The 26387-nt window shown below is 40.7% G+C and overlaps 1 protein-coding gene across 1 annotated transcript; it reads left to right on the forward strand.

Annotated features, from left to right (window-relative positions):
* The first annotated feature begins 3 nt into the window (after nucleotides 1-3).
* Nucleotides 4-26383, forward strand: EIF2S2 (eukaryotic translation initiation factor 2 subunit beta). Its single transcript, XM_048819642.2, has 9 exons — nucleotides 4-203; nucleotides 13450-13630; nucleotides 15438-15541; nucleotides 16847-16982; nucleotides 17358-17458; nucleotides 19718-19866; nucleotides 21648-21704; nucleotides 23256-23341; nucleotides 24398-26383. The coding sequence occupies exons 1-9, from the start codon at nucleotides 189-191 to the stop codon at nucleotides 24571-24573; spliced, it is 1005 nt and encodes a 334-aa protein (XP_048675599.1). The 5' UTR covers nucleotides 4-188; the 3' UTR covers nucleotides 24574-26383.
* The last annotated feature ends 4 nt before the right edge of the window (nucleotides 26384-26387 follow it).

A 26387-nucleotide genomic window follows, 5' to 3' on the forward strand; every position in this document is an offset into this window, starting at 1 on the left:
CGCTTGCGTATATCCGGGGCTCGGCGGCTCTGCACGGTCGCTGATGCAAGAGAGCTGAGCGCGGCGGCTGCAGCAGCTTCGGGAGGCGACGGACTGGCTCTGTGAGCGGCGTCGTAGTAGTGACCGGCTTCGGTGACTGACCCTTCTCCGTCTCCGTAGCGCGCGCTGTGCGAGCCCGGCCCTCAGCCATGTCGGGAGACGAGGTGAGGGGCTCCCAGCCTCAGGCCTGCGCCGCCGCCATGTGGGGAGCTGGGCCTGAGGCCTGCGCCGCCGCCATGTGGGGAGCCGGGCCCGGGGCCTGGGCCGGAGCAGGGAGGGGCTGGGCGCGGGTTGCTCCGCGCGGGGCTTGTCCCGGGGTTGTGAGGGAGCTGGAGCGGGGCTTGTATTTCTTCTCCCGGCCCCTGCTGGGCGTGTGGGAGCGGGGCCTGGCGGGGTGGTGCCTGCCGCTCCGCGGGTGGGAGGGGGCTTGGCCTCCCCTGCTCGGGGGAGGGGGGATTGTGGCGGGGACTGCGCTTGTCTTCCTGTGCGGACGGCCCTCGGCTCTGCACGATGGGCTAGGGCCTCTGCTGGGAATGGAGGCTTCAGGCCTGCCCAAGAGGGGTGGGTGGGAGCCTGCCTGGGCGAGGGGGTGTCCCTTTTTGGAAAAAGGGGTTTGCTGTCTGGATCTCTGAGATACTAAAGAGAAATAGTTTCCTTTCCCAGAAAAAAAGGGAGGGGGGGGGGCGGAAGGAATTTTAAAAACTGGACTCCAGACCCTGGTTGGCTACTAGTCTTTGTAGATGAGATATGACCCGTTCATTGGATACTGTGCAGCAATTGACAAAGGTGTTTGCTCTGGTGCCAAGTGCTGCTTCTCTCCCACCCCAGTAGTTTGTCAGTAGGTGAGCTTTATAACATGGGTAATAGTGATTATATGTGGGGGAGAATGGCTACATTGTTTTGATATGGGCCAGACAAAGTTGGTTTCACTTGCTAAAAACCAACAGCATTTCTTGACTGTTGATTGATGAAAACTAGAGCCTCGAACAATGTCATGTTGCTCCTGCTTGCATCAGTTAATAACGGGAAATAATACTCAGTTTTTTGTAGTGTTTTTGCTGTTTTTTTTTTTCTGGGAGGGAAGGAAGCCTTTATTTGCAGAGGAGTTGCAATGGTGTGGGTGGAATGGGGAGGAGTGCTTTCCTCTAGTCGATAGCACCTTAATCTTCCTCCTTTTTAATACTTAAAGAACACCTATTTAGGCCTGGTCTACACACAGTGTTTGTACTAGTATAATTATTTTGTGTATAGGTGTGGTTTTTTTGCCAGTATCATTACACCAGTTCAATTCCTTGGGTGGACACAGATATTATGGTATAAAGATGTGTTTAACTGATATGGCTTATTCCCATTCCTGTATGGGAATAAACTATACCGATATAAGGCACCTTTATACTGGTATCACTATCCATGCTGGGAGGATGTATGTGTGCAACTCAGTTTGTTTCTCTTTAACTTCTTTAAAAAAATGAAGTTTAAGCTACTATTAATTGGAGGGTGAACCACACACATTGCAACCCCTGTTTCCAGGTCAAGGCTAGCTTCTCACTCCAAATACTTCAGAATTTACTGGCTTCTAACTGATGCAAGCAGGGGCCAAATGACCACTGAAGACCATGAGCTACATCAGTGGTTCAAATAGGGGCTAATTCCAAGTGTAGACAAGACTTAAGCTCACTAACTGGAAGTTAGATGTACTTTTTCAGTTGCTACCAAACATATCCCCTAGTTTCAGTTGAGTTCTCCTCCCTTGTGAACCGCTCCAGGGCTTGCCTCTACTGCTAGCTTTGTCAGTTTCAGTGCTCCCCACAGAATTCTGAATAGCACAAGTGTAAACAGACTTGTAGCTCTGGAGTTTTCACTTTGTTGCAGCTTGCAAAAGCTTTAAGCTACAGTACAGGCACTAAAACTGTCCTAGGCAGACATTACACTGGTTTACACTCGTCACATCTACCTAGACGCCAAGTTTCATGCAGCTTTGTGTAACGCTATGTCAGTAATGACTTAATTTGCTTATTTACAGTGTTACATAACTTTAAAATCGTGTTGATGAAAGGTACAGAACTATTTGATCTCTGATGAAGGGAGTCACCTTCATCTATAGGGCAGCAGCAGGGCAAGTTTCATGCACACTACTTTGCTATGGCTAACACGGACAGTTCATCTCCATCATGGATGCAGTTCTGGCCTCTGTCAACCTGTCACTTAGTGCAAACCATGGTGGAAAATTTGTGATAGGAGAGGACCTCAATATGAAATGAGTATGAGCGTATCACATATACACTGAATGGGAACAATTTTTAGTGCCTGAGCTGGGCTGGATTCAAACTGGTGACTGGTTCTACAGTTCTTTGATAATGCTCTGGGTCATCCAGTCCCCAAATAAGAACTACTGACATACCTTCAAGAATGAAGCTTCCTTTCTTTGTCAGTGGGTCACAACTATTTGTGAGACAGCAGTGGAATGTTTAGCATCACGATTCCTGGGTCTTACTCCTGGCTTTGGGAGAAAACTGTGATCTAGTATCAGAGTAGCAGCAGTGTTAGTGAGCTTAGGTCTTGCGTACACTTGGAATTAGCCCCTGGTGTAGCTCATGGTCTTCAGTGGTCATTTGGCCCCTGCTTGCAGCAGTTAGAAGCCAGTAAATTCTGGAGTATTTTGGGTGGGAAGCTAGCCTTGACCTGGAAACAGGTTGCAATGTGGGTTGTTCACACTCCAATCAATAGTAGCTTAACCTTCATTTTTTTTAAAGCAGTCAGAGACACAAACCCAACTGAAACTAGGGAATAAGTAAGCCCCAGCTGAATCAGCCAGCATGTGATGAAATCATAGGGACTAGCCCACTCTTGCGGTGTTGAGAGGCTCTTAGTTGGGAGGAAGGAACAATAGTGTGTGGCAGAGGGTGGTCTTCATATTTATTAGCCAGATGGCATGGGATCCAGTGACAGCACTGTCATAAGAATCTCAGTATGTTCTGCATTCCCTGCAATTTCGGAGTTGCATTGTCTTCTTACCTGAGTGTTGCCTTTGGACAGTGGGACCCTCACTTTTTCCTATTGACTCTAAGTAGATTTAGTTTTCTTTGGCTATGAGGACTCTGAATTTGGGGGGGGGGTGTAGTAGGGGGAGTGGATATATGTGGGATTGAACAGGGGAGAGAGAGGGTCTGAATTAAGAAGGATTAATGTAGTTGAGAGACTTTGGCTATGTCTAAGCTACCGCTGGTTTGATGCATTGACGATTGATTTAGCAGGTCTAGTGAAAACCCACTAAATTGACTGCAGATCGCTCTCCAGTTTATCCCAGTACTCCACCATGAATGGGGAAGAGTAAGGTAAGTCGATGGGGGAGAGTCTCCCGTCGACCCAGTGCAGTGTAGACACTGCAGTAAATCGACCTAAGCTGTGTTGACTCCAGCTACATTATTAGGACAATTTACACAGTAGTGTAGACATGGCCTTTGGGGGAAAATGGGAGGAGAAATGGGGTAGAAAATAATAGAGGAGATGGTACGTAGAGCAGCATAGGGAAAGAATAATGTAAGTGGCTTTTAGGTTGTAAGCTCTGTGGGACAGGGACGGTTACTTTTTGTTTGTACAGTGCCTAGCACAATGGGACCAGCCTGGTTAAGATCTTTAGGTAGGTTTCAGAGGAACAGCCGTGTTAGTCTGTATTCGCAAAAAGAAAAGGAGTACTTGTGGCACCTTAGATTGGTTAGTCTCTAAGGTGCCACAAGTACTCCTTTTCTTTTTGCGATCTTTAGGTACTCATCATCATGGCAAATTCAAATAGGATGTTGCCTACTTGCCGATCAAGTGCCACTTGGATCAGTCTCTGGCTAGATCCTTAGTGTGGTCTGGCTGGATATTTAGTTAGATCCCTCACTGGAAATCTTATCATGCCATGTAATCTTGGCATCCCTGTGATTGCTGGGCTTGTAGTGGCATGCCTTGGTAAACAAGTTTTGGAAGTTGGCCGTTTCTAATGAGGTCTCTAGGTGCTACTACTATTTAAATATAAAAATAGTGGGAGAGAGCAGGAAACAAGGAAGCTCTATAATCTTATTTAGTAAGTGTTTGCATGCTTCTTATTGCAATCCCTGATTGGAGCTCTTAGGTGATACAAATAATTATACTGCAAACAATACAGGAAAAGATGCATCATAAAGAAAAAAAGTGCAGTGAAGCGTGGGGGGAGGCGAAGAGAGAAAAGATTGAGGTACTTTTAAAAATGTGTATTCAATAGGAAGTTTAAGTGCAGGGGACTTTGCTTGGGAAAAAAGATGGCAGCACAGATAGCCAAGCAGTCAGGGTGACCGCTTAGGCTTTGTTAAGCAGGAAATTGCACTGGTTTCACTTAAATTAGTTTTTACACTCCTTTAATGCATGTAATAGATATGTAACTGTTGAGGCATAGGGCTAGTGTATTTCTGCGTGTGGGTTATCATTTCCCCACCTTCGGCTATCCGCACATAGAATCATAGAATATCAGGGTTGGAAAGGACCTCAGGAGGTCATCTAGTTCAACCCCCTGCTCAAAGCAGGACCAGTCCCCAGTTTTTTGCCCCAGATCTCAAATGGCCCCCCCAAGGATTGAAGTCGCAACCCTGTATTTAGCAGGCCAATGCTCAAACCACTGAGCTATCCCTCCTCCCCAGTGATTCAGGCTACTTCTGAATTTTGTTTGTGGTCAAATCTACCTACAGATTATAACCATACCTTTCCTGCCCACAAATCTAGCATTATGTTTTTATTCTGGACAGAAATCTTAAGCTTCCTGCCTTTCTCTCATTCCATTTTGACTTGTGAGCTTCCCAGGTGTGTCTTTAGCAGCAGCACTTCCCAGCAGAATTTGAAACCTTGTATTATGCCATGAGTCTTCCCAATAAATTTTTTTATTGTACACATCTCTAGTGTTCGAGTGCTTTACAGAAGGGAGATGCAGCTGACTCCTTTTTAAATGACAAACTCCATTGCAATCCATTTAAGCCTCTTAGGCTGGATCTACATCACCAAACTTTTGGTGACAAATGTTTAAATCTACAGTACATTTTCCACCGTTGGTACCACTGGTGGAGCTTGCTGAATTACAGCTGGGAAGTTTTTGTGCAAACAAGACATTAGTGATCAAAATCCAATAAGCTGACTTTTTATATAGGGTTTGACAGAGCTCTTAGTTACTTGGGAAATGCCTCTGAATGGGTGACTCTGTAGCCTAACTTGTATTTGATAGTAAAAGTCATAGTACACGATTGGGCTTCCCCTTATTCACGTAAACAAATCTGTGTCTTAAAAGAAATCCTGGAGGATTTCCTTTACAGATTCTTCCCCCAAAGGATGCTTTCCCACCTGGAGGCAGCTAGAGTGCAGTGTGCTTGGCTGTGCATGACTTTCGCTGCCATGATGCTCCACCTGCACAATTGGCTGAAGGAGTGGTGTCCGAAGAGCGGCCTATAGCAGCTTGATGCCTACTGCAGAATCTCCCAAATTATAGGAATCCCCAGGTTGGGAGATGTGGGGAATTTCTGGGCAGTCAAAACAAACTATGGAACAGAACAGGGCTGAGTTTGGCCTTGTATTTATGTGAGAAGTTACAAAGGGTTTACTTCTGGTGTCTTACAACATATCCTCATTAAAATGAGTCATAAGTAGGGCTGTCAAGCAATTAAAAAAGTTAATCTCTATTAATCGCACTGTTAATAATAGAATATCATTTAAATATTTTGGGATGTTTTTTACATTGTCAAATATATTGATTTCAGTTACAACACAATACAAAGTGTGCAGTGCTCACTTATTTTTGATTACAAATATTTGCACTGTAAAAAATGAAAGAAATAGTATATTTCAATTAATCTAATACAAGTACTGTAATGCAATCTCTTTATAATGAAAGTTGAACTTACAAATGTAGAATTATGTACAAAAAACAACTGCATTCAAAAATAAAACCATGTAAAACCTTAAACATATAAGTCCACTCAGTTCTACTTCAGTCAACTGCTCAGACAAACAAGTTTGGTTACAACTTGCAGGAGATAACGCTGCCCATGTCTTGTTTACAATGTCACCTGAAAGCGAGAACAGGCGTTTGCATGGCACTGTTGTAGCCAGCATCGCAAGATATTTACGTGCCAGATGCGCTAAAGATTCATATGTCCCTTCATGCTTCAGCTGCCATTCCAGAATATATGCGTCCATGATGATGACGGATTCTGCTTGATAATGATCCAAAGCAAAGTGGACTGACTCAATTTCATTTTCATCATCTGTGTCGGATGCCACCAGCAGAAGGTTGATTTTCTTTTTTGGTGGTTCAGGTTCTGTAGTTTCCACATCGAAGCGTTGCTCTTTGAAGACATCTGAAAGCATTCTCCACACTTTGTCCCTCTCAGATTTTGGAAGGCACTTCAGATTCTTCGACCTTGGGTCGAGTGCAGTATCTGTCCTTAGAAATCACACGTTGGTAACTTCTTTGCGTTTTGTCAAATCTGCTGTGAAAGTGTACTTAAAACGAATGTGTGGTATGTCATCATCCGAGACTCATATAACATGAAATATATGGCAGAAAGTGGTAAAACAGAAGAGGAGACGTACAATTCTCCCCCAAGGAGTTGAGTCACAAATTTAATTAACGCATTCTTTTAACGAGCATCATCAGCATGGAATCATGTCCTCTGGGATGGTGGCCGAAGCATGAAGGGGCATGTGAATATTTAGCAAATATCACACATAAATACCTTGCAACGCCGGCTACAAAAGTGCCATGCGAACGCCTGTTCTCACTTTCAGGTGACATTATAAATAAGCAGTATCTCCCATAAATGTAAACAAACTTGTTTGTCTTGGCAATTGGCTGAGCAAGAAGTAGGACTGAGTGGACTTTCAGGCTCTAAAGTTTACATTGTTTTGTTTTTGAGTGCAGTTATGTAACAAAAAGAAATCTACATTTGTAAGTTATACTTTCATGGTAAAGAGATGCACTACAGTATTTGTTCGAGGTGAATTGAAAAATACTATTTCTTTTGGTTATCATTTTTACAGTGCTAATATTTGTAATAAAAATAATATAAAGTGATCACTGTACATCTTGTATTCTGTGTTGTAATAGAAATCAATACACTTGAAAATGTAGAAAAACATCCAAAATTTCTAATAAACAATAGAACACCAATTGAAATTTAGCAGTGCGATTAATTGCAATTAATTTTTTTAATCACAGTTAATTTTTTTGAGTTAATCGCAAGTTAACTGCGATTAAGTGACAGCCCTAGTCAGAAGATACAATCCTGAAACTAGCATTATGTTTATATGCAGCCAACTCTAGAATTGTGGAATATGTTATCTATGCAGAATGTCTTCCCTCTTAGCTGATCATACAGTTGGTCAAAATTGAGGAAGCTGGGGCAAAATGTAACTTTCAAAGTTGATTCCAAATGATTGTGCACTTCAAGGCGGAGAGAATGATTCACAAGTGTGTATTGCTTAATAATATTACTAGAGGAGGAGTATAGTTTAGAAGGGGTTGGAATGTGCAAACATCTTGTAAAAGACATTCAAGCACAGACTTTATAAGCCGGTTATACAGAAACACTTAAAAAGCTTATAGTTTGAGAACTTCAGTCCTCAGTCTCATGTACCTGCAGCACACATGCAGTATCTGTATATTGCTTATACTTCAGATTATAGCCAACATGTGAAGTCTTTCTTACTTCAGTAGCTTAGCACAGTGCTCTGTGAACTGGCCTGCGTAATAAATGTGTTGAGACCCAGGCAATGAGGGATTGGGAAAAGTGTGGAACAGTGTAGAATTACAAGAGGTATGTCCATGAAAAGAAATCTTGTATAACCATTATCTTACTAGAATAACATAAGGAATGAGGTTAGTAGCTAAATACACAAGTGTAAAAATCTTAATTTGTAGATCTGTTGGATAACTACGTTACAAGGCAACAAAAGTCACTAACATAACATGCTAGTGGTTCTGACAGTGCTACTTACTAGGGCAAGGCTGTGAATGAACTCTGTCCTGGTGGGCTGTTGCATCAGTGGCCTCAACCTGAATGTGATGCTGTCACATTTAATAATAGGGTAAAAAGAAAAGGAGTACTTGTGGCACCTTAGAGCAGTGAGCTGTAGCTTACGAAAGCTTATGCTCAAATAAATTGGTTATTCTCTAAGGTGCCACAAGTCCTCTTCTTTTTACAAATACAGACTAACACGGCTGCTACTCTGAAACCAATAATAGGGTAGATACCCATGTGGAACAAAATGACTGGCAGACCAAATAGGTCTATAATGTCAGGAGCAGGGTGGATAAAAATCAATGATTTAAAAAAAAAAAAAAAAGTGGGGGAGGATTTTTTTTATTTAAATCAGATTTTTTTGATACAGTGCTTTTTGCGGAAAACTATCTAAAGATAGTTTTAATTAAGATGCATTATAGCTCAAATATCTCATCATGGAATAGGGATTGTAGATTCTATAGTTTGAGACAATATATTCATGTAATATTTAAGAAAAGTTTTCTAAATGATTTCTAATTGTTCATGGATTAGGGACTCAATTTTAAAGGATTCCAGGGGCTTCTGTGTAGATTATTTAGGTTAATCTTTCCATCTACCCGGTGGGACTTGGTGATCCGGCTAGAACAGTGGTCTCCAAACTTCTTGACTTGCGCACCCCCAGGGCTAGCTCTGGGGAAGAAAAAAAAAAAACTGCTGCCGGCGTGCTGCCGAAGACGGAGCGGGGAGAGCCGAGCTACCGCCGGCGGCACTCCTCCTGCCACGCACCCTCACGGATGGTCTTGTGCACCCCACTTTGGAGACCACTGGTCTAGAAGATACCATCAGAGATGCTTGTTTTTCACTGTTCTCAAACTGTGGATTTGTGCCTCCAGAGATGACGTGTTTGTTAACAGCAAAAATGTTTTAAAATAAATTAATGTATAGAGGTGAGAAAAAAACAAGACCTCAACCCTATAATCCATCTGCAAATTTGTGTACACAAAGTCAGTCCCTCACCTCTCTAAAAGTGCAAAGTTTCAAAAAGTTCAATGAATAGAAGATTGGTGGTGATGGAATAGATCTGGATAAGAAGAAGAAGTCTGGAGATAAATATGAGAAGGGAGGGACAGGCAGTAGAAACAAAAGTGAAACTGTTTGAGTAGGATATTCCAGAAGTTTTGAGGTCTTTGAGTGTAGCCTTCATTGATTTGAGATCTACCATACCATTCTCTCACTAGAAGGGAAAACCTGAAATGGCAGCAGGCCTTAAAGTCCTAGTTTGGGAGTGAGAACCATTCAAGAAATATGTTTGCTTGTGATGTTTTAAAGAAAGTCATACCAGTGAACTGGTGAAAGTCATCACTTAAGTACTTGGATTCAGAGACTGTTGAAGTGATGATCTCACTTTTAACAGCAGTAGCTGCTTCTGCTGGTGTAGAAAGAATATTTTCTTCCTTTGGACTAATTCATTCCAAATTGAGAAATCGTTTGGGACCTGAAAAAGCCGGAAAGCTTGTTTTTCTTTTCCAGATTATGAACAAATAGGAAAATGAAGGTGAAGATGACTGAGTTAGCTGCAGAAGCCAATATTTTAAGTTTCTTATGTTGACCTGGCTGACATAGCTGATTTGATTTTTGTGGGTTTTTTAAATATTTCATTTAACTATTTTAGTTAAAAACAGTTTTAACAAAAACAAACCTGATTTTAAAAAACTTGATTAAATTCAAAAATTCATATACTTGTTTTGTTGTATGTTTGCTGTTGAAGAAAAAAATCCAGAATACATAATGTTGTTTTAGTTAAATAAAACAATTTAACTGTCTGTCTGGTGATGTTCACCTCCTAATACAGCATGGCAAGAAAATCCTCCAAATATTAATGATAGTTCATCTCCCAGTGACTTCATAAATATCTGCTTCAATTACCTTTGGTAAATGAAATAACCAAACAATCATTCATTTTCTGATATAGCTGTAAAACTAATCTGAAAAGCTTTCGAAATAAATCACTTAAAAATGTATAGTGTGTACCTTCTAAAAATATCTTTGAGTTGTGAAGAATATGTATTAAGGTTATAACAACCTACAAGAATGCACTTTTATGTAGAAAACCATGATTAAATCGAGTCTTCCTGACTAGTGATTTAAATCATGGTTTAAATCAAATCTACCCAGGTCAGGACTAAACTGAGAGGCAAAATATTAAGCTACGATAGAAATTTAACAGGTTTCTAAAAGAAACAAACTGTGTGGTTATACCAAATATTCATGTTCCTCAGATGCTGGAGTGGAAGGAGAAAAGGAGTACTTGTGGCACCTTAGAGACTAACCAACTTATTTGAGCATAAGCTTTCGTGAGCTACAGCTCACTTCATCAGATGCATACTGTGGAAAGCGTAGAAGATCTTTTTATACACACAAAGCATGAAAAAATACCTCCCCCCCCACCCCACTCTCCTGCTGGTAATAGCTTATCTAAAGTGATCACTCTCCTTACAATGTGTATGATAATTAAGGTGGGCCATTTCCAGCACAAATCCAGGGTTTAACAAGAATGTCTGAGGAGGGGGAGGGAGGGTAGGAAAAAACAAGGGGAAATAGGTTACCTTGCATAATGACTTAGCACTCCCAGTCTCTGTTCAAGCCTAAGTTAATTGTATCCGATTTGCAAATGAATTCCAATTCAACAGTCTCTCGCTGGAATCTGGATTTGAAGTTTTTTTGTTGTAATATCGCAACTTTCATGTCTGTAATCGCGTGACCAGAGAGATTGAAGTGTTCTCCAACTGGTTTATGAATGTTATAATTCTTGACATCTGATTTGTGTCCATTTATTCTTTTACGTAGAGACTGTCCAGTTTGACCAATGTACATAGCAGAGGGGCATTGCTGGCACATGATGGCATATATCACATTGGTGTATGTGCAGGTGAACGAGCCTCTGATAGTGTGGCTGATGTTGTTAAGCCCTGTGATGGTGTCCCCTGAATAGATATGTAGGTACAGTTGGCAACTGGCTTTGTTGCAAGGATAGGTTCCTGGGTTAGTGGTTCTGTTGTGTGGTATGTGGTTGCTGGTGAGTATTTGCTTCAGGTTGGGGGGCTGTCTGTAGGCAAGGACTGGCCTGTCTCCCAAGATTTGTGAGAGTGTTGGGTCATCCTTCAGGATAGGTTGTAGATCCTTAATAATGCGTTGGAGGGGTTTTAGTTGGGGGCTGAAGGTGACGGCTAGTGGCGTTCTGTTATTTTCTTTGTTAGGCCTGTCCTGTAGTAGGTGACTTCTGGTTACTCTTCTGGCTCTGTCAATCTGTTTCTTCACTTCCGCAGGTGAGTATTGTAGTTGTAAGAATGCTTGATAGAGATCTTGTAGGTGTTTGAGGGGTTGGAGCAAATGCGGTTGTATCGTAGAGCTTGGCTGTAGACGATGGATCGTGTGGTGTGGTCTGGGTGAAAGCTGGAGGCATGTAGGTAGGAATAGCGGTCAGTAGGTTTCCAGTATAGGGTGGTGTTTATGTGACCATCGTTTATTAGCACTGTAGTGTCCAGGAAGTGGATCTCTTGTGTGGACTGGACCAGGCTGAGGTTGATGGTGGGATGGAAATTGTTGAAATCATGGTGGAATTCCTCAAGGGCTTCTTTTCCATGGGTCCAGATGATGAAGATGTCATCAATATAGCGCAAGTAGAGTAGGGGCGTTAGGGGATGAGAGCTGAGGAAGCGTTGTTCTAAGTCAGCCATAAAAGTGTTGGCATACTGTGGGGCCATGCGGGTACCCATAGCAGTGCCGCTGATTTGAAGGTATACATTGTCCCCAAATGTAAAATAGTTATGAGTAAGGACAAAGTCACAAAGTTCAGCCACCAGGTTTGCCGTGACATTATCGGGGATACTGTTCCTGATGGCTTGTAGTCCATCTTTGTGTGGAATGTTGGTGTAGAGGGCTTCTGCATCCATAGTGGCCAGGATGGTGTTATCAGGAAGATCACCAATGGATTGTAGTTTCCTCAGGAAGTCAGTGGTGTCTCGAAGGTAGCTGGGAGTGCTGGTAGCGTAGGGCCTGAGGAGGGAGTGGAAGGGTGGCTCAGTATTGAGGGCACTAGTCTGGAATGTGCGGGGCCAGATTTAGTTTCCTCTTCAGCCCCCGACTTCGTGTGACCTTGAGCAAACCACATAGTTTCTTTGTGCCTCAGTTCCCCATTTGTAAGATGAAAATAATCCTTTACTGTCTCACAAGGGTGGTGTTAGGATAAATACGCCAAAGAGCATCAGATGCCCCAGTACTGATTAATTGAGGTCACATAAATATTCTAGGTTGAGATCATCTTTTTGTACATGGAACAAACTGATATAGTGCTGAAAATAGAAATGCAGCTGGAGACCAATCTACCCTAAGGCTCCCGACTCTAATACCTGTTCAGCTGAACTCAGGGTTGATAAAAAGATTTTTTTTATTTAAATCCAGATTTTTTTATTTTGTTTAAAATTATAAGTTTTTCTCTTTAAAAATAAACCTGTTCAAAATGACTGAAATTTAAATCAAAATATGTTAAGGCCTAAACTACTTACAATCACAAAATGTTTAAATAAAAAATAAGTATGCTGAATCCATGAGCCTCTATTAAAAACTTTGAGTTAAAGGTTGCTTTTCTATATAAAGAGAGATGTTCTCCTGATTCTGACTTTTGAGGCCAAGCTCCAGAAATATGGCACAATAGGTCATGGGCCATATTAAGGGATTGGTCTGTGGGGGATATAGGGGCTGTGCTACTGGGTGCAAGAGACTGGCAAAGACATCAGAGGCATTGGGACCCAGTCTCTGACTCCAGGAGACCCCATCATGTACCTCGTCTCTAGGTAGCAAAAAGATGTACCAAATATAGTGTAAAGGCTTCATTTAGTTAGAAATCTACATATTCAGAGGCTATATCAGCCAATGACAATTCACTGTACTATGGAAAAGTTAATCAAAATCTGTTTAAGGCTTTCCACGTGTGTGATTTAAATCCTCATTTAACTCAATCCACCCTGGCTCAACTGATTTTAAAATAGCTGGAAACGTTTGAAAAATTTCACTAAGTGTGGACAAAACCAAAGAGCCTTAGTACTAGAATAAAAGGTTACTTTAGAGATGTGTCCTGGGACAAACATTCATCGTGCTTCTAAACAAGCACTTGCAGTCATGTTAACTTGGACTAGTTGTCAGCTAACTCAAGTTAAAACAGAACCATAAATTATAGTCTAGACAAACTCCCACTTGGGACCAAAGTTTAAGGACTACTGAGTTAGCTGAAAAGAGTACTATACAATAGCCTCTTTCAGAGTAACCTGCATAAAATCTGCTGGTGCTACTGTAACAAATTAAATGATGGTAAATAAGGTTGCTAATGAACACTTGACTTTTACAGATGATTTTTGATCCCACTATGAGCAAGAAGAAGAAGAAAAAGAAGAAGCCCTTCATGCTTGATGAAGAAGGAGGAGAGACACAAGCAGAAGAGACACAGTTGTCAGAAACAAAAGAAGTGGAACCAGAACCAACAGAGGACAAAGATATAGAAGCTGATGAAGAGGACAGTAGGAAGAAAGGTATAGTGAAACATTTCAGTTGGCAGTTTCAAAACACAGCTTCCATCTGTGTGCCTTCAGGGCAAGGGCTATGTATAAAGTACATGAAGACAGCTGACCACAGTGAGGCCCTGGTTCTGATTGGGCTTCTAAGTACTGCTGTAACACAAATATGTAAAAGTGTGATTTCTTCTCTCTCTTTCTTGAGCTTGTCTGCTGTACTTCTATAAGCAAAATGGTGTCTTAATTTACAAAAACTCTGCTTTCTCCACTGCAACTGAAGTCTTTGTCATGAACAAAATTGAGAGGTGCTCTAAAACTGCCAAAATTCTTGTGATGTGCTCTATTATAGTTCTAGTGCTTTGTATTCTGAGCCCATTTAATGTAGAGCTGGAAAGCAGTTGCAATAATTCCAGAGTAACCGTAAAAATTAGGATGGGAAATACTCAAAACCATTGCAAGACAAGTTTTTCTTGGTGCCCTGGTTGATGACAATAGCCAGTTAATCTAATATTGTACTCTTCAAGATCTTGCAAGAAATAACTTGCAGATGTATTTGACTCACTTTAACTGAAGTTAGCCATATTGAGATGATCTGATAACATGAAGTAAACTGAAGGGACGTTACTAACTTAAAATCACATTTGTGTGTAAAATTAACCTGTTGCTTTTAACACCTAAGATGATTGAAAAGGCAATTTTATCTCTTTTTCCACATTAATTTTTTTGTGAAGTCAAGGTTCTCTATCAAAAGCACAAACTTTCCTTTCTGTGGTCAGTTTCCCCGTGTGTGAAGAACAGCAACAGGGAAGATGAAAAAATATTTAAAATAAATAGTATGCCACAAATATTGTCAAGGGGTATTCTGTGGCATGTGTAGCATTTGTAACTACTAAACTAGCTATTTTTTTAACTTGACTAGTTTATCCTAGTGAATAGGTGTCACAGGTATGTTTTTTAGAATTCGTATCTGAACCAGAATACTTAAGGTATGTCTATACTGCAATTTAAGCGCAGGGTTAGTGGGACTTGAGTCAGCTGACCCATGTTAGGGAACCATGGGCTTGAGCATCCCCATTTTATTTTAACCCTATGTTAAGACTTTTTTTCTAACAGGTGCTCAAATCTAGGGCTCTGGCATCCACACTGCAGTGCGCAGACCTGAGTCAAAGTAACCATATCCCAGAGTCCCTAGTACACACCTCCCTCCCCTTTCTTCTCCTTTCTCCCACCCCCACGTGGCTGCTCTAGTCCTAGGACTGTGGTGCACTGTGGGGAAAAATGTGTACTGCCTGCCCTGAATGTTACCAGGAAGCAGCTTGATCACTTTGCTCTCCATTACAAACCAAGGAGGCTCTCTGATAGTGTGCTTGCAGATTGGAGATCAAAAGATAGTGAGTTAACACTGACTTAAGCTGCTGCCATTGGCAAAGGTGGGGGGTGGTGGTGGTTTCTGTTTTCAGGACTGGATTGCAGATTGTTGGGATAGAGAGGACTAAGGAAATTGTCCCATGAAATGGTGGGATACTCCCAGCTGACTTCTGGGACCTGAGTCGTGTCCAACTGTGTCTAAACTGCAAAACAATACGGCTCGTTCTCTGGGTCCTGGCTTAACTTAAAACTCAAGCTCAGACCTTCCAGCCCTACAGGGTCCTGGAACCATGGGTCCAAGCCCTGAGTTAGTGCAACTGTAGTGTAGATGTGGGGGGAGGTTAGGCTTGAATCCGGGCTCAAGCATGGGCTTGCATTGCAATGTAGACATACCCTTAGTTTCTACACTGGTAACATGGTTACTAAGCCTGGTCTTTTCAACTTTCTGGTTTTTTAGATGCATCAGATGACCTGGATGACCTAAACTTCTTCAACCAAAAGAAAAAGAAGAAGAAAACAAAAAAGATGTTTGATATAGATGAAGCAGAAGAGGGTGTAAAGGTCAATTTATAAAGATATGACCTAGTTTGTATAATTAAATCCAGTTGGGCTTACTGAAAATTCCCCCTTTCCTCATCCACATGTGTCCTTGTCCTGTGCCTGCATCTCACCCTTCCATTCTTTTAAGATTGACCGTTCAGGAATTCCTTGGCAGTCTGTCATCTTAATTAGCCAATGGATCACTATTAAATGATATACAGTGTTCCCTTTATGTACACTTTGGGACTGTGTGTGTGTGTGTGTGTGTCTGTGTGTGTATATATATATATCTCACACACACACACACACCACACCACACCACACCACACCCCCCCCCCCCCCCCCAATCTGGTGTTCAGGGTTATAAGTTCATTATTGTTTTTTGATTTGAGAAAAGTAACATGGATAACACCAGAAGCCACATGCATTAAGTTTCACTGAAGGTCAACTTTTCAAACGTAGGGCTAACAGTTTCTCCTGTAAAATCTTTGTTTCTGGTCCTCATGATTTCTTTAAACATTGGGTGCAACTTCAGGGACTCCAGGGAGAGTGTGTGGTATTTTTACTCGTGACTCCTGTTTTTATAAATCTGACAAGTAAATGTATCACGTTTCAACATGGCTGATAAGCCTAAAGAGCAGCAGAGCAAGAATATATGCTACACAATTTGCACATTTTTCTGCCCTATACCCAAAGGGAAAAAACTTCACCTCTGACCTTCACAGCACATCTAAGCTCTGTTGTTCTGTGTTCTTTAGATGTTCAAGAACTTCTTTACGTGTAGCGAGAGCAGGATTGGAGGAAAACTTTGCCTTCAGTTTCTCTGACACATGAGGTCTCTTGCCTTCGTTGTGTGTCAGTGTGGCTGGAAGCCTCTGATAAGTCAAAGGTATTATGTGACCCTGTACTGGTCAATAGTTCAAAAACTACTAATCGGCTGCAGTAGGGAATGGCCATAGTTGGTCACGTGACCCCATGTTAACTAAACTGTTCAGCAATCCAAGGAAATAAAATAAACCCTATTCTTAAAAAAATAAAGGCTAGACTTTTATATCCACAAACGCTGATTTGCACATGTGCACCAGAAGATGCACCCCAGCTGTGCATGCAAAGTTGTGCATTTAAAAATCTGGCCCCAAATTCCATCTCAATAGTGTAACTAGCAAGGGAAAGTCAGGCACCTGCCTTTAGCATAACCTAGATCACTCCTTCAAACTTAAATCTGTCATATTTAAGAATTGCTAAGGATATTCTGTCTCACTTCCAGCATGCTATGTTGGGTGTCACTTTCTTATGTTCTGGCTGAATTTTTTTTTCTTTTTGTAGGATTTAAAAATCGAAGGTGATGTGCAAGAACCGGTGGAACCAGAAGATGACCTTGATATCATGCTTGGCAACAAAAAGAAAAAGAAGAAAAATGTGAAGTTTCCAGATGAAGAAGAAATATTGGAAAAGGATGAAGGTAAAAGTACAACCAACTTACCAAGAGTTTAAGTCCTGGCTTGTGCTGCTGCTGAAAGTGGGTAATCTTGCAAATAAAGTATACTTATTGCCTAAATAGGCGGTTTTTTAGTTAAAATGCCATCTCCTTGTTTTGGGATTTTCCATTTTAAGGTTTAGCAACAAATAATATCTCAGTAGTGGAGCCATATGGTCCTTGTTTATATTCTGGTCATCTCCGTAAATGTGTGGAGGAAAACTTCGGCTCATAACACACATTTCTTGGGAATTTTTTTGGACACAGTGCTCATGCTTGTTTCTAGCAGCATGTACAAGAAGTCCACCTTTTTTAACAACTTGTGCTTCGTGAATCTCAAACAACTTTCCTTGTTCACAGCTCTGGAGGATGAAGACAGCAAAAAAGATGATGGAATTTCTTTTAGCTTTCATACTGGACCTGCATGGGCAGGTTCAGAAAGGGACTACACGTATGATGAGGTAAAGTTAAAAATGCTTTCCAAATATTTCCCAAATCCAGCTATACGAATGCTAATTAATTCATGTCCATGTATTCTGTTTCTAACTTAATCCTTAGGTATATATGATCAAAGATTTCTGGAAACATTAACAAAAATAACTAGAAACATAAAATTGCTTTAAAAATATAAAACAAGAACCTGATCCTGTAATCAGATCCATCTGGGAAGACCCCTGTGCTCCACCACTGACTTCATTAGGATTTGTGTGGATCAAATTATGGGATTTGTGCCCACGTGTGAAAAAGCTTGTGTGCTGCTTTAACTAATTTATAAAGTGTAAATGTTTCCCTCAAGAAAGGTCAATAATCATTTAAACAAATTTGTATTATGCATGCTAAGAGCAAGTTTTAGACCAAGATTCATAGATTCCAAAGCCAGAAGGTAACATTGTGATCATCTAGTCTGACCTATTGTATAACACGGGCCATAGAATTTCCCCAAAATAATTCCTAGAGCCGATCTTCTAGAAAAACATCTGATCTTGATTTAAAAATTGTCAGTGATGGTGACTCTATCATGACCTTGGTAAACTACTCCCAGTGGTTAATTACTTTTTCTCTCAATTTATACATTTCCAGTCTGAATTTCTCCATTTTCAACTTCCAGCTATTGGATTGTGTTATACCTTTGTTTGCTAGATTGAAGAGCCCATTATTAAAAATGTGTTTCCCATGATAGTGGAAGATAAGTCATTTTGGGAAACAAAGTGCAAAAACTAAGTGTCAGAGGGCTTTTTATATGCAATGTTGCGGGCATGTTGGTTCCAGGATATTAGAGAGACAATGTGGGTGAGGTAATACCTTCTTTGGACCAACTTCTGTTGATGAAAGAAACAAGCTTACGAGCTTATGCAGAGCTTTTCTTTAGGTCTGGGAAATGTACTGGGAGTGTAACAGCTAAATACAGATTGTTTTGAGTATAAGTAGTTAACACACATTTCCAGGGACCATTTGGGGGAAGTGGCTAGTTTACACCTCTTCAGTCATAGGGGGATGGGAAAAACTTGGGGGGGAAGGGAGGAGTGTGTTGGTTACAGATCGTTATAATAAGCCATAAATCCAGTATCTATTCAGTCCATGATTTTCAGTATTTATCAAAGTTATGAATTTAAGCTCCCAGGCTTGTCTTTTGAAGGTATTGTAAAGATGAGGACTGAGGGGCCAGAGAGTGATTACTTTGTGTAGGACCCGTGGATCTTAAAAGGTGTGTTTGTGGGAAGTGTTGATCATCTTATCAGTGGAGATATAGCTACAGGTTTTGCATCTGTTGTTCTGGCAGGGTCTGGTGCCACTTTTAGTTGGTGTATCCTTGTCTGTGGGGAGCTTACTTCTGATGAGCGTGGAGAAGTTGGGAGGGAGTAGGGGAGGGAGGAGAGACGGTTATTTGAAGGCCAGACGAGTGGTTTAGGAAAGATTTCTTTCAGGATTTGGTTGATTATGGGTTGTAACTGTTTAATACCCTGTATGGGATCCAGTGTAGGATGGTAGGTGACAACTAGGGATTTCCATATTGCAGCAGGTTCTGTTTGGGTGGTCTGTTCCATGATGTAATTTACTTCTGTGGTGGAGTGTATCTGAATGCCTGACTGTGGAGAACAGATTTCTTGGTGTGCTGGGAGTGGTTACTGGATCTGTGAAGGTAGGTGTGGCGATCTGGGTTGTCTGAAGCTGATCGTGGTGTCCAGGAAGTTGATGCAAGTGTTGGAGTGTGCTAGAGAGAGTTGAATGGATGGGTGGTGGTTGTTGAAGTTGCAGTGGAAATCAGAGGGAGTTTAGGGTCACTTGTCCAGAGGATGCAAATATCATTGAAGTACCTCAGGTATATCATTGGTTTCGTGGTGCATTTCTCCAGAAATTCTTCCTCAAGATGACCCATGAAGAGGTCATAGCATATTGGGGAGCCCTAATGGTACTTATGGCTGTTCCCATGTTTTGGACAAAGTGCGTGTTGCATGTAAAATTGTAATGGATGAATTTAGTGAGGGGGTGTCTGTGGTGTTTTAAACATGTAGTTGAAAGTATGCTGGGGAAAAAAGTACATTGTTAGAAGTTCAGTCTGGCAGAAATATGGTCTTAAATGCTATACCACTTAGTTCCACGGTAGTGGGAAAATTATAAACATCTCTAGACATAAAATACAGCAATATAAAACGTTTTGTGGATGGCAGGATAAATTGTTAAAGGTACGCATATTGATGTAAACATGTCTGTTCCTGCAGTTGCTGAATCGAGTATTTAACATAATGCGGGAAAAGAATCCGGACATGGTAGCTGGAGAAAAAAGAAAATTTGTCATGAAACCTCCACAGGTTGTAAGAGTAGGAACCAAGAAAACGTCATTTGTCAACTTTACAGATATCTGTAAACTGTAAGTTTGGCAGCTTTTAAGATCTCTTGGGGGCTCAAGGCAGGAAATACTGTAGCCTTCTGTAGTCCATAGTTAGTGATTGTCTAACTGCATGGACTTGCAAAAAGCTATATTAAACTATTAATCACTAAAAATTGTAAATGACACAATTGGACACAATACACCATTTGAGGCCTCACCAGTGCCAAGCAGAGTGGGACAGTTACCTTCTGTGTTTTATATACAGTAAAGCCTCAGAGTTACAAACACCAGAGTTACAAACTGATTAGTCAACCACACACCTCGTTTGGAACCAGAAGTTCACAATCAGCATCAGAGACAAAAAAAAAGAAAATATAGTACTGTGTTAAATGAAAATTATTTAAAAAAGGGGAAAGCAGCATTTTTATTCTGCATAGTAAAGTTTCAAAGCTGTTTTAAAGCAATATTCAGTTGTAAACTTTTGAAAAAACAACCATAATGTTTTGGGCAGATTTATGAACATTTCATAGTTAAGAATAACGTCCATTCCTGAGGTGTTTGTAACTCTGAGGGTCTACTGTACAACACTCCTGTTAATACACCTCAAGCCTTTTGCAACTGCTTTACCTTGGCTCTTACAAATTGTGGATCACAAATCGAAACTCCTCAGATCCATGTGAGGAGTACCACTGCTTAGCTAGTTATTCCCCATTTTGCTTTGTGCATTTGATTTTTTCCTTTCTAAGTTTAGTACTTGAACTTGTCTCCATTGAATTTCATTTTGTTGATTTCAGACCAGTTCTCCAATTTGTCCAGGCCATTTTGAATGGGATGTACATAACATTTCAAACAGTAACCATGTAACCGATTAAAATTCTGTCAGCTACACAGTTGAATGTTTACCCAGAGAGCTTTTTGGGGGGGGAGGAGGGGAGCTGCAGCCCCCCCCTCACATTTTACACAGAGCTCCGCTGCTGTCCCCGTGCCTGGGGCTATGATGCCTCCTGGCATCATAGCACGCTCGAGGTCCCGGCAGCCCGGAGGAACCCCAGGCACGCCGGGCTGCCGGCTGGCAGCCCGGAGGAACCCCGGACCCTGGGTGGAGTTTAACCATTAACAAAACCCAGGAAGTATCAAGCTTATTGGTTAATCGGTTGAACTCTTACATCCCTAATTCTAATCCTGTCCTCCAAAATGCTTGTAGCCTCTGCCAGCTTTGTGTCTTTTATAAGCATACTCTTTACTCCATTATCCAGGTCATTAATGAAACAATTGAATAGTACAGGACTGACCCCTAGATGTGCTCTCCCAGTTGTACAGCAAACCAGGGATGACTATTTTTTAATAGTTTTTCAAGCAGTTGTGCACCCACCTTATAGTAACTTCATCTATACCACATTTCCCTAGTTTATATATGAAAATGTCATGTGGGAGGGTGTCAAAAGCCTTACTAAAATCACAATATATCACTTCTGCTGTTTCCTATCCACTAGGCCAGTAACGCTGTCAAAAAGGGGAATTAGGTTGGTTTGGCATAATTCATTCTTGACAGATCCATGCTGGCAATTCCCTATAACTCTGTTATCCTCTTGGTGCTTACGAATTGATTGTTTAATAATTTGTTACAGTATCTTTCCAGGTATTGAAGTTAGGCTGACTGGTCTATAATTCTTGCTATTCCAGAGATAAAATCAGAGTCCTGTTTGTGGCAACACCTTTTACAGGCTTGCCATTCTGAGAAGTTCTTATCTATTGTGATTCTTAAATATCAAGTTCTTCTGAAAGGTGGAGGTTAAAAATAACTTTACTTTTATTTTTAGATTGCATCGTCAGCCAAAACATCTCCTGGCATTTTTGTTGGCTGAATTGGGTACAAGGTAAGTAGCTTGTACTTATGCTTTTGAGTGCCTTCCTCCTCCCCACTCCTTTTTCTTATCCAAGTATGCCTTGGTTTAGCGGTCCTGATGTACATATTTGAGCATGCTTTCTTCCCTCTAATGGTGAGAGTGGAGATGCAACATGGTAACTCTCCTTTCCCTTCAAGAGCCTCTGTGCCAGGGGTTCTCACAACAAATTTTTTGGTGGCCTCAGAGTGCGGCCATCACCTCTTGCTGGTGGCTGCTCTGACAGTTTTTCCTAAAATACTTAATTAACGTTAGGAAAAACAAATATACATAGGTACATGTCCAAATCATTGTAATCTATCTATGTAGGGTGGTGGGGGTTTTTTGTTTTTTGTTTTTTTTGTACAGACTCAATAATAATAGTATGCAGTTGTCTCTATCCTTTATTGGACCTAAACAGAATAGAAACACAAATAAGGTGCTTTGAACGTTCTTGTCATTTTTCTTATTGTTTCTGTTGCTTTTTTTAGACTTGCTAGCTACTAAGTGTGCTATGAAAAGTAATATTAACAAACATACAGATATCACTTTTCACAACAGACTTACTCAGCCCCAGTGAGCCTGGGGACAAATTAAGTCTTGGATGGGGAGGTAGGTACAGAGGCAGCAGGGGTCAGGAGTGATAGGGCACTGGGGGAGGCAGTGGGGGGCAGAGGTAATGGGGGGATGAGCTTGGGGCCAGAGCCCATCACCACGCAGCCAGGGAATGGAGCTCGAAGCCCCATGGCTGGTGGCCACATTTGAGAAATGCTGCTCTATGCCATGTGTGGTTAAGTTGGTCTCGTAGGTCAGGGAGGAGTTGTAACTAACAGGATAGTTCATAAACCATCTATCATTGTATAAAAGAACACTTTATGGATGGATTTTGTATTACCTGTTTTCAGATTGCACAGTAGTCACTAGCTGTCTACAAAAGACAAGCATGGGTAGACTTACGTGCTATTATCTGCAGATATACAGAGAACTGAATAGCCTAGGTCACAAAATGCGTGACTAATTTTTAATGCCTATTAGTTCAGGGATTGAGCTCCCTTCACCTCAAACTAATCTTACACAAAAGCTTCTAAAACTTGGTTTGAAAGATCACTGCTAACATTCTTTCTCGCTTGCATCAGCACGACTAGAAAAATGGTTTGTTGTAATAGCAGCCACCACAGCACGGTTCAGAGGAAGTTGTTTGTCAGATCAGCAAAAGTACCACGTTCACCATACCATTGAAGAGCTTAAGCATTTTCTGGATTCGTGTGGTGTGCCAATTAAGCTGTCTTATTCACAATAATTATTGCATTGAGGATTTATGCTCAGATGAAGTTGTACTTTGAATCCCTGACCATTAGTGAAATTTTTCAGCAGTTTCTTTTGCACAGATTAAATCTTGCTGATTAGATTGCTTTTATTAAGCAGCTTTGTGCCCAACAGTGCATCAATTGACCTTATTGCATGTTTCAGATCTTGTCCCTTCTTTACAACTTGATATGTTGTTCTGATTTGCACATTACTGAATTCATTTTTCTTTTAAATTAGTGGCTCAATAGACGGTAACAACCAACTTGTAATCAAAGGACGATTCCAACAAAAACAGATAGAAAATGTTTTGAGAAGATACATCAGTAAGTACAATTCCCCCTTCTATAAGTTTCTCTGCCTAGCATCTCCGTTATCTTTAGAAAATTCCTTTTATCCTTACTCAGTCGTGTACATTTAAAGTTTACTCAGTTTCTTATGACCACTAAAATTCAGTACAGTGTCATTTACATGGAAGTAATCGTTACACCTACATTGATTCATATCTCTCTTTATGATACATTTTGATACCTATTTTCAAGTTGTACATGAGAAGGCTGTCTTTATTTTAAACTAGGTCACTGGTATAAAGAAATGGATTATCCGAGCCCAGTTCTGGTCAGGATAAACCTACACAGCTGGAGATACTAAAGAATACATGACTTCTCACTGTGTTATAATGGAGTAATTATAGATTACTTGGTCCTGATAGCAATAAATAAGTGGACTGGAGGGAGGCATTAGTTCAGCTCTATCCGTGGACTGAAAACATGGCGAGAAAGCTAGTGATGATATTGTAGCATTGCTTCCTGCCAGTCTCAGTGACTTTTTTACTTCCTTGCCATGGCAAAGGGCTGATGGAGGGTACTGTAACAGTGACCTCTGAATAATGTATGTTGTACACATTAATCGTTTTACCAATAAAATGTGTGTACTACTGTTCAAAGGAAGCTTCATGAGATCATCTCCTCTAGCTCTATAGTTGTCATTCCTTTCTATGCAGATCTGACTTTTTTAAAGCACTACTTTCCTAACGAGGTGTTGAGATCTGGAAATGCTGCCTCAGGAGGGAAGGCATCTGCAGATAGTAAAATATTTTGGTTAGAATCCACTTTTTATAGCATTGGTGTCAGTTGTCAAGGCAGGTAAAACGTACACCTTGTTAGCCCAGGAACTAATAATAATAAGTAGCTTGGCTCTGCTTTTGAAGTCCATGTACTAACCGCATTCAACTTCTGCGACACTCCTTAACTGCAAAAGTTTGGTATAGTAGTCATGTTTTAAAAAAAAGATTGAAGTAGCATTTACTAGTGAATTGATGCCTCTTCCAGTGATGTCTTAATGCAGTACCTTTCAATTACAACTTAATTTCTTTTCTCCAGAGGAGTATGTTACCTGTCATACATGTCGGTCACCAGACACAATCCTACAGAAGGACACCAGATTATATTTCTTGCAGTGTGAGACCTGCCATTCTCGCTGCTCCGTTGCCAGCATCAAAACTGGTTTCCAGGCTGTCACAGGCAAGAGAGCACAGCTCCGTGCCAAAGCTAACTAGATTGCTAACTGACACTGGATTTTTGCAAAGTGTTCAGGGGAGATGTGACTGGACAGGTTTACAATCGGAGTGGATTTACCATTGTATTAAAAACAAGATTGTAAAAGATACCAAGATATTTGGCTTTTGATTGGTTGGCCTGTGAAATCCTTGCAAGATGCAGATCCTCAAGCTGTTCACATACATTTGCTCGTTGAATATATTTTACCAACTGTCAGAGAAACGTGATGGGAAAGGAGGTGCTTTTTAATCCATTCATAGACTTCTGTAAAATGCAAGATAAATTAAAGTTATTGTAACAGTGACGGTCTTTCATTTGAATTTTTCCTCCAGTTTTTCTCTAAGTTGTACCTGACAATTGCCATGAACACAATTTTACTATGACTACATGCAGACTATGTTAATGAATTATGTGCAAAGAGCAGGATAAGACTTAAGCACACACTTCAGAGTGTGTTTTTTTTCATCTAGCAAGCTCCTTTTTAGGGAGCCTATAGCTAGAACAGATGAACTAGTTGTTATACAAAAGGGATGCTGGCTGATTCCCAATGGCTATAATAGTCATGTGAAAACTGTTCTTTTCTAATACATGTAAGGATTCCTGGTTACTTTCCCTCACTGCTCCTGTACTTTCATCCTTTGCTACTATGAGAACTAGCTTATGAAGTGATAAGCTGTTCAGTGTTCGCTTCCCTTAATGTTTGTGTTCATAACAGCTATTAAGGACACTTTATCAATGCAGCTGAACAGTTTGGTACAGTTTATTAAGGAGAAAACATAACCCTTAGGTAGTTCAGAAGATCAGCCCTGGATACCATGTTGGTCCTGAACGTACACCTAGTGAGTTGGTAAACCATTGTAAACGTTCAGTGTCACTGTACTAAATTTACAGATTCTGCTACATGAATTTATCTATCTCTTCTTGCTTAGCTCTGTGCTTTTCACCACTTTAAATAACTAATCATTTTAAATGAAGCAAAAATGAAAAGGGTATCAGTAACTTTTTATTGCAAACCAGCTCCAGTACAATGGAAATGTAAAAATAGTAACTTGAGTTAAAATGTGACACTAGCAGGTATTTTGGGTTCCAGATTTAATATACAAAAGCTGTGTAGTGTAAAACATGCACCTTTCTCCACTAGCAGAAGGTCTTTTTAGAAAAGAGAATTCTGACACTTAAAGAAAAACAAAACAAAAAAAACCCCACTGAACTTAGTGTAGGTCCTACACACATCTGTACACTCCTATCTTAATGTCTGGTACATGCAGTAAATGCGGCTGCCTCTTCAGCTTTCTTGTCTAGGAATCTAGTTAAAACTGTTTAAACACTAGCTGGGAATAGGAAGGCATGCTTTCCATTATAGTACTGTCCCGTAAAAAATGTGGTTTCTATTTGAATAACTGATCTCTAAAATTGAAGTGTAGTGCCAGTCTAGGGAGTAATTCGGTAGCAGGTTGGTGGCTTGATGGGAGTTGAATGGCTTCCCTGCATGTAACCATAGTATCTATGCACCTAGTGAATGAAGTGTGGATGACCATATTACTGACTCATTTTAAGGCTGAAATTGAAGGGTTTCTGTTCTGAGTTTTTTAATCTTTATTTGTATATATACTAATATACAATCCAGTTTTGCTGGTAAACCATTTTTATTTGCTATTTGAAAACTACTTGACAATACAGTGCAGTTAAAGTCAAGGTTTTATAGCTCGTTTCTTAAAAGCATTTTGAATTTGAAGGGTGAGCTGTAACCAATGTTGGATGTGTCTTTAAGTGAATAAAACCAGGATCAGTGCCTCTTGTGTAACATAAGACT

Source organism: Caretta caretta, chromosome 13 (genome assembly GCF_965140235.1).
Source record: "Caretta caretta isolate rCarCar2 chromosome 13, rCarCar1.hap1, whole genome shotgun sequence".
Lineage (NCBI taxonomy): Eukaryota > Metazoa > Chordata > Testudines > Cheloniidae > Caretta > Caretta caretta.

What these genes read in the sequence shown, in the direction of transcription:
- EIF2S2 (XM_048819642.2), top strand. An exon ending in AAGCAGAAGAGGGTGTAAAG is followed by an intron (nt 15,542 to 16,846) that starts GTCAATTTATAA and finishes TTCTTTTTGTAG; the next exon opens with GATTTAAAAATCGAAGGTGA. An exon ending in GGGACTACACGTATGATGAG is followed by an intron (nt 17,459 to 19,717) that starts GTAAAGTTAAAA and finishes CTGTTCCTGCAG; the next exon opens with TTGCTGAATCGAGTATTTAA.